Below are 8,818 nucleotides of genomic sequence, written 5' to 3'. Positions count from 1 at the left end.
TCGGGGGAGAATTTGGTATGACCATTCGAAATTGGATTTGTGACTTTTCAAATTTGAAGATTTTTTATAAAGCTTGTGGTAGAATTATGATGGTAGTTTTTACAGTAGTAGTTCTTCATCGAGCTCTTCTAAAGCTTTTGCGGAAAAGTATCCTTTACAGTAGCAGTTCTTCATCGAGCTCTTCTAAGGACTTTTTATATCTCCGACTTCTAGTATTTTCTCGATCAAGTGGCGTTACGAATCTTAAAATTTGGGTTGTTACATGATAATTTTTGGTGGCTTATATCATTAGCTTATTTGAAGATCATTGTGACTTGGAGGGGGAGCTCTTCAAAGACAAGAAGTGATTTGGTTTCTTTATTCTGAAATGGGTTTTTATGGCGGGTTTGGCTTTATTGAAGATCTTTGGGATTACATCAGAAAATGAAGTTTAAAAACATTACTTTAGTGCTTAGTTTTTATATATATATATATATATATATATATATATATATATATATCCTAGAACCCGTGGTTGAAGACTATTGAAGAATCAAGATTCGTGGATTGCTTCAAATATTCCTCGCTGCAAGATCTTTTCTTATTTGCTAGATGCTTGTTTTGGAAGTTAAAGCATTGCCATCCATTCCATACTTTGAAGGGGAGATTGTAGGGTTTCAAAGTACTCCATGGATGATGGCAATGAGCCCCTTTGATGAAGTGTATGTTAAAAGCCCAAGACTTGTCTTTTCCCTATAAATAGTCATGTATTATTCATAATTAGAGTTAAGAGTGAGGCAAAATGTAGCCGCCACGTTGTGAGGTTTCTTATAGAGTTAGATTCTTATTCTTAAAGTGTAATCTGTTCCTTATAATTGAATAAATCAAGTGATCATTCAACATATCTTCATATTTGTGTTTGTTCTTATTTTCCACATCTTGTTCATCAAATCACAATTAGGGTTTTATTCCCAACACTATCAAATTGTCCTGGTAATATGCAACCCAAATGGACCATGCTACTCTCGGTCAAGTACATACCGATTATAGTTATGGGCTTAGACACTTAATCCAATATATTTCACCCCTACTTCTACCATATAGCATCCTAGTGCATAAAACATATAAGTCATATACTGCCTAGCTTATCCGGGTGCTGGCATACCCCTTCGGCCCTATCGACCGGTATTGGGGTCTATCTTACCCCTCCTACCACTATCATATAACATCATAGCATACTAGAACATAAGCATAACAGATAGTGACATGCCAGATAATTATCACAAAGACAATCATCTCTAATATAGCCATTACTAGTGGGCCGGTATTGGTGCCTTCAACCCACTTCTACTGGAAGGTAACTCACCTCAATGTCGTGAAGTAGCTAAACTGTCCTCGGCTCTGGGATCAACTCTCCTCAAACTCCTACATATAAAAATCCCTTTTAATTACTCTTTCATACTCATAACCCCTTTAAGGGTCAACTCTGATTAAAGGTCAAAGTCAAAGTCAACATCCTCGTCAAAGTCAACATCCTGGTTGACTCAACTCGCCGAGTCGGTTCATCAACTCGCCGAGTTCCTTGATCCATGAAACTCTGGAAATCTCAATCCTAATCGTCAAGTTCCTCCTCATACGTAGTCGGGACATTTCGCTCACAACTCGCCAAGTTCCTCCTTGAACTCGTCGAGTTCCTCAATCTTCGTAATATAGTCGGTACCTTTCACTCACAACTCGCCGAGTCCTTCCTTGAACTCGTCGAGTTCCTCAATCTTCATAACCCAAAACCATGGCCAACTCGCTGAGTCGTCTCCTAGACTCAACGAGTTTACTCAGTAACAGAAAAGGTTGGGGAACCACGACCCAAATTGCCGAGTTGTATGGACAACTCGTCGAGTCCCCCATAACCTAAATCCATACAGTCGTTTCTAGTTGGGCTTACTGCATTCAAATCATAGATCTGTTTCCCTAGGGTCGATATACCACGTAAAGTTTCTAACATTACGTCCATGCATGGGTTATTTAGCTCAAAAGACCCTAAAAAGTGGTTCACAAGTTTCATGGGATTCCCATGGGCATAAAGTTGTCACCTTTATGCCATGGAGTCCCTCAAGGGCTCTAGATCTGAAGTCATGACTCCAAAACATGCTTGTATCCATGAATGGTTCCATAATAGGCTCCTTAAAGCCCCAAACTACTCCATGAAGAGATCTAATAAATGAATAGTCAAGGTATAGACTTTATACCTCAATAAGGCTGCTTTGACGACGAAATCTCTAGATCCAAGGCTCATTCCTTCAACCAAGCACTTCTAGTTTCCACTTCTTCAAGAAAATACCAAAGAATCACTCTCTTTTCACTCACACACACTCAAAAGACTCAAGATCACGAATTAGGGTTTTGCTGGGCTGAGGGAGGCGATGAGGGAGGCCACAATGAAGTGTTAAGGTCCTTAAATACGGTGCAAACCCTGAAAATTAGGGTTTCACTCTGACAGCCCTACTCGTCGAGTAGACTTCAAGTCCCATGTCCCAAAAATCCGTTTCAACTCGACGAGTTTGGGGCCTCCAACTCATCAAGTCCCTTTGCAAAATGAATAATTCTTATTAAAATACATACCAGGAACCGGGTGTTACATTATTTTTCTTAACAATCGACCGATCTTAATTTTAGTTTCTTTGTCGCACACTGGTGCACTGAACTTCTAAAAATCATAACTTCCTCATACACAATCAGATTTGGACGCCCTTTATATGCATGCTCTTGGCTTTACGAATGCTACGACTTTCTTTTCGATTGCTTAGGCTAATAAGCAACCTAACTAAAATTCACTTTTTACGAAACGCAGAGTCGTATCGGTTTAATCGCGAAACTTCGAAGAAGTATAACTTCTTTATTTCAAGTCGGATTTAAGCATTCTATATATCTACGAAAATGGTATGGACGTTTCGTACATGTTTATGACAGTTACTTGGACTAAATGATGTATATCTATACTTCGAATTTAATAAACAACGGTTTATATTGAATAGTGTTATATTTATACTTCGAATTTTATAAACGACGGTTTATATTGAATCCGATTAAAAGGTGAAACTGGGATGTTGCAATTAAATTTTACGACTTTAATTTTATAGTGTTTTTGCATTTTTTTTTTCACAATCTATTTATACAACTATTTTTTTTCTTTATTTTCATGTTTTTCGGTTCATTTTTATAACTTCCTTTTTTCTGTGTTTTTATATATTTTTTTCATAATATGTTTTTAGAACCTCAAATATTTGTTTTGTCAATTAAGTGTCGATACTAAACTATAATTATTAACCAAAATGATAATCCCAGAATTATTAGTTTTCCATGCATCCATTAACCTTGCATAATTAGCAACTTTCTTATATGAATGTTTACCTATTATAACAAGAAATCTAAGTATTTTGGATTTGTGAGGAGGAAGATGATGAAGGTAATGAAGTTGTGCTTGTCAATTGTTCGAAGCCCTATTTTGCTAATATTTTTTTTAATTGTTGTTACTAATAGTCATGTTACTTGGTATGATTCTTGTTGCAAATTAAAAGGGTTTTTATGTAAAAAAGTCCTAATATTTTGAGAAAATTTTTGATAAAGTCAAAAATATATTTTTTAACAGAATAGTCTCGATATTTTGGAAAAATCACATAATCTTTCATTTATGTTGAAATAAAAAAAAATGATTTTTTTGTTAATTTGGATAAAATGTTAAATATTCAGGACTTTTTGTTAAAAAAAGACTTTTAGAATTTTATAACAATTTTTTTTTAAATAATAATGACTTTTCTACATAAAACCCCAAATTAAAACTTATATTTTTGTATTTTCAGCGAATTGTTTCATTATTTATCTAGGTTTATGAGTGCAACTTATTTATCTAGGTTGATGTATGGAATATGTTTAGGTCTAGATTGATGTGGTAAGATGTTTATTATGTTTAATGGTTTAATGTGTTTGGTTATAAAAAAATATATCTTTATTGAGCAACTATTTATATCCATACTTTTTCGAATTTGATTTACTAATGAAAACCGATTTATAGAATTTGATTTACTAATGAAAAACCGATTTATAAAAACAATTTAAATTCGTTTAATTGGATCAAACTGATCAAACGACCCACTAAACCCTAAAATAAATAACAACGATCGTGGGACCAAAATTGTAGTTTACTTTGAAATTAGCCTACAACGACATTAATCTTGAAAAAGGGGCTTCTCGTTTCACACTATTCATGGCGTCGTCGATGAAGCGGGAACGCTCTTTAGCAGACAAAAACCCTTCGTCGGGGAAGAAATCAAGAGTCAATTACGGTGATCATTCGCTTGTCGGATCTTCGCTACACCCGATCACCAAACATCGAGTCGTTCTTAACCCTGCAGATTGTGATCTAGGTATATAATATCTCATCAATTTACACTATCATCTCCCGCTTTTCTCTTAATTCAAAATCTTAGGTTGAAAACTTTACCATAGGACAACCGATTTCCTTTGTTTTTCCTCGAATATGATTTCTCCTGCGTGTGCGTGTTTGGTTGAACTAATTTTCTGTTAGGCTTTCCGATTCTGTTGATCTGGTGCCGGATTTAGTTGAATAAGCCTTTAAGGGTAAGCCATTGCTCACGAATTAGCTTTGTTCCAAATCAATACGTAAGAATGACACATTATCAACTCACTGAAACATATTTATGTTATATATGTGCTTAACATAGTTCTAGGTTCTGTTTTCTTGAACATAAACCCAATTGAAATTCATACATAAAATCGATAAGCATTTTACAAGAAGATCCCCTGAACTTAATTGAAGTTACAGATAGCTTGAAAATATCCATCAAAAGCTCAAACAACTCAAAATATCTATAAGAATTGTGTTCAATTAAGCAAGCTTGATTCAATCACAGATTAATTGTTCTTTAAGACAACTAATGTTTCCAACCATATCATCAATTCCATCATATGATCATCTTACCTCAATTTCTTGATGTAATTCTACCAGATTTCAATATTGAAGGAAATGGTCTTAAAGGCTCAGCACTTTATGAGAACGGATTTGCTTATTGCTGGTCCGGGGCCCGCGCCACCATAGGCATAACCAGAGGAAAGTATTGCTTTAGTTGCAAAATAGTCTCAAACCAACCTGTTGAAATGGACGAAACTACCCTTGACCAAAAACACCTCTGTCGTGTGGGCATCTCTAATGCAACCAACAAAGTAGGAAACTTAGGGGAAACCGAGCATAGTTTCGGGTTCGGTGGAACAGGAAAGTTTTCTAATTTTGGAAAGTTTTCATCTTATGGAGAAAGATTCAATATTGGAGACACAATTCTTTGTGCAGTAGATATGGAAAGTAAACCAATGTGTAGTATTGGATTTGCCAAGAATGGAAAGTGGTTGGGGATCGCAGGGTATTTTAATGGAGGAGGGGTAGAATCGTACTTTCCACATGTGTTGTTGAAAAACGTTGTGGTTGAGATGCAGTTTGGTTGTGAAGATGGTTTGATTCCATTACATGGGTATAGACCATGGGCATGTGCTTTTGAGGATGGAAATGGATTGGTGGGACCCACGTTTTCTAATGTGTGTGAGTGTGAATTGATTATGATGGTTGGATTGCCTGCTTCTGGGAAGACAACTTGGGCTGAAAAATGGGCGAATGATCACCCTGATAAAAGATATATTCTTCTTGGAACAAATTTGGCTCTTGATCAAATGAAGGTGATTATTTTATGTTTGAAATAGCAATGTACTTTCGTTTATTTGTATATTTTAGCATCCTACTTTCATTTCTTTTTATTACAAAATTATGGCTTTAATTCTTTTTTTTTTTTAATTAATACGTTGAAAAGTCTTCCCAATTTATAGCAATGGAAATCTTTTCTTTCTGCTCTAAATACAATTTCACGTAGAAGTTAAATTACCAAATTACCAACTTACCCTTTATTTTTATTTCAATTCTTGGTTTTCCTTGAAATTAGCTACTAGTTGATACATTGATTGGTTTCATTTTTTTTTCTCCCGATTAATTGAAGTAATGAACTTTTTAATTTTCTATCCAATGCCAATTAAATTTTCTATGGGTTTAATAGTTGTATGAAATTTATAATTGGTTACTAACATTTTTTAGACATGGGTTTTGCTTTCTATGTAATTTTTCAATCTTCTTTTGTTGTGAGAAATCACTAATCTTTCTATCTTTGTAAATTATTAATTTTTTTTTTGCAAATATTTGATTAGTGGTTACAATTTTGAATTATGAATAATATTTTTCTTTCTCATCCTTGTTTAAACCTAGTTATTACTATAATCAGGTAGATTTTTCAAAATACAATGTTGTAATAAGAAGAAACGAAAGTGAGATATTTTAAGAATCAAATCAATGAAATTGCATTGCTATTTCTTGCATAAGTATATTTTGCTCGAATATCAATAAATGTTTTCTTTATCTTTTTTGACCTTTTAACTTTTTTGATAACTTTAAGGTTCCTGGTTTACTTCGGAAGCAAAACTATGGGAAGAGGTTTGATCACTTAATGGAGCATGCAACTGATATATTTAATACATTGTTAACAAGGGCTTCCAAAACACCAAGAAATTTCATTATAGATCAAACAAATGTCTACAAAAGTGCTCGAAAGCGCAAATTGAAGCCTTTTGCAAACTTTCAGAAGGTATTTCGTTAATTTGGGCAAAATATAAAAGAGTAAATTACACAAATGATCCCTATGATTTGGGGTAATTTGCATGTTTGGTCCCTAACTTATTTTTTTAACTCGGAAGGTCCTTATTGTTTGTTTTTGTTGCACGCTTGGTCCCTGTCTTACCTAAAAAGACTATTTTGCCCTTGATTTTTTAATTTACTTAAATAGGTAAGGTAAGGTAAGGTGGGGGTGGGGTTTGGGATGTGTTTATTTAAATAAATTAAAAAATCAAGGGCAAAATAGTCTTTTTAGGTAAGACAAGGACCAAACGCGCAACAAAAACAAACAGCAGGGACCCTACTTCCGAGTTAAAAAAATAAATTAAGGACCAAACGTGCAAATTACCCCAAACCATAGGGACCATTCGTGTAATTTACTCAAATATAAAATAATCGTGACTTTTCTGTTCAAAAAAATAAAAGTTGGGATTAAACTGTAAACTGGCCCAAAATATTGGGTCTTTATCAGAGATTTCCCTATAAAAAAAATTAAAGTACGTTGTTATGTGTTCTAATTAGCCTAAATAAAGGTTAAGTATAAGAAATAGCAACAAATTTAGTTCCATTGATTTACTTATTATATATATTAATTATATAACACATTTATTGTTATTAAAAGATGTGATGAATTTAGATTGCAGTTGTGGTTTTCCCAAGGCTGGAAGAACTTAAAGCTCGCAGTGAGAAAAGTTTTAGAGAATTGGGAAAGGAAGTTCCTGTTGAAGCTGTTAATCAAATGCTAGGTATTATTTTTCTTTTTTTATTTTATTATAATCATTACTATTATTGATCAGATCTTGTTATTATAATCAATAATCGTTAATCATAATTAATTATACCACAAGCTGATTGCTTTCTGTTTTTTGCTACTTGCAGCCAATTTTGTTTTGCCTAAGACCAAGGATATGCATGGAACTGATGAGTATTTTGATCAGGTGTCTTTTTTTTTTTTAATTAATGAGTTTGTTTATTTAAAATGAAATATTGAAAATAATAAAGCTTACTCTTTTCATATTACAGGTCATATACATAGAACTCAACATGATGGAATCAAACAGATGCTTAGATGAAATGAAAGCAAAACTACAATCCACCACTACTATCTCTCCTTATTCTTCTCATAAAAGCAGCAATCCTGTAAGCAGCTATCCACAGGAGCATGTCATGCGGCCTCACAGAATCTCAACACATCAAAATCCTCTTCAAAGTCATTTAACTTCGTTGCAAAATCAAGGTTGATTATCTTCCTCTCATTTGCAATTACAGCTTTCTACTTTCAACTTTTTTTTTGCTTTTCTTATGTGGAAAGATTGTATTTTGTTAATTCCGTAAATACCCTTGGTTGTTTTGCATTTTATTCAGTGAAACATAATTAAATTTTCAGGAGGATCTTATTCGTATCCATCTCAAACTACATTGCCTAATAGGGGAAGCAACAACAGATTTGTACCTAGAGATGATCTGAATCACCGCCGTAGTTACAGTGGGTATGAGCACAGAGCATCATCCGCCCCCATGGGTATGGGTATTTCTGTCTTTTCTCAAAAAAACTCATACCACCATACTTATACTTCCACTCCCACCCAAGAAACCATGGATATATCTCCTCGCTACTCTACCCCACACCTCAACTAAATCCTGAGGAGGAGGATTCTTATACTATTAGTTAACTCTAACTCTTAATTATTACTTGGGTATGATATTGATATGAATATGATGATGATTGATGAGATGTATTTTTTACATTGATGATCCGTATGTATGTATGTATGAGATGGTAATGATTTTTTAGCTTAATCTTAAATCCTAGTTGGTATATATGATTGATAATCTAAGATTTAACGAATTATTTGCAAGAAAAAGTAATAACGGATGATGTACGGGTCTTTGGTTTGAGTTGACCTCTCTTGGATTTGTAAAATTATAAAAATTAGTTAAAAAAACAAAAACGAGCTCAATCTTTGTCTCTTTGGTAATAGGACTGGACACAACATGCCCACTAGCCTCACATGTTAAAACTAGAATAAAATAAATTTTTTATCAAGTCAAATGGAATAAAGTCAATTTTAGTCCCACCCTTTTAATTAGTTGTAACAGAAGGCATAATAATAATAA

The 8,818-nt window shown here is 33.8% G+C and overlaps 1 protein-coding gene across 2 annotated transcripts; it reads left to right on the top strand.

Moving 5' to 3' along the window:
• Nucleotides 1-4,172: 4,172 nt before the first annotated feature.
• On the top strand, nt 4,173-8,521 carry LOC111882866 (uncharacterized). 2 transcript variants are annotated; one of them, XM_023879237.2, is made up of 7 exons: nt 4,174-4,400; nt 5,003-5,721; nt 6,486-6,674; nt 7,338-7,446; nt 7,580-7,638; nt 7,724-7,937; nt 8,088-8,521. In XM_023879237.2, exons 1-7 carry the CDS (start codon nt 4,241-4,243, stop codon nt 8,336-8,338), a joined length of 1,701 nt encoding a protein of 566 aa, XP_023735005.1. In that variant the 5' UTR covers nt 4,174-4,240; the 3' UTR covers nt 8,339-8,521. The 2 variants fall into 2 exon arrangements, with proteins under 2 accessions (XP_052620730.1, XP_023735005.1); XM_052764770.1 differs by lacking the exon at nt 6,486-6,674 and having other exon boundaries at nt 4,173-4,400.
• Nucleotides 8,522-8,818: the final 297 nt, after the last annotated feature.

Source organism: Lactuca sativa, chromosome 1 (assembly GCF_002870075.4).
Source record: "Lactuca sativa cultivar Salinas chromosome 1, Lsat_Salinas_v11, whole genome shotgun sequence".
Taxonomy (NCBI): domain Eukaryota; kingdom Viridiplantae; phylum Streptophyta; class Magnoliopsida; order Asterales; family Asteraceae; genus Lactuca; species Lactuca sativa.
The sequence above is the reverse complement of the archived record's forward strand: the minus strand, read 5'-3'. Positions and strand labels throughout refer to the sequence as shown.

Excerpts from the sequence above, each read along its gene's own strand:
- LOC111882866 (XM_023879237.2), top strand. The coding sequence starts at position 4,241 with ATGGCGTCGTCGATGAAGCGGGAACGCTCTTTAGCAGACAAAAACCCT. Across the intron at positions 4,401-5,002 it reads CCCTGCAGATTGTGATCTAG|ATTTCAATATTGAAGGAAAT; the intron begins GTATATAATATC and ends TAATTCTACCAG. Across the intron at positions 6,675-7,337 it reads CTTTTGCAAACTTTCAGAAG|ATTGCAGTTGTGGTTTTCCC; the intron begins GTATTTCGTTAA and ends TGATGAATTTAG.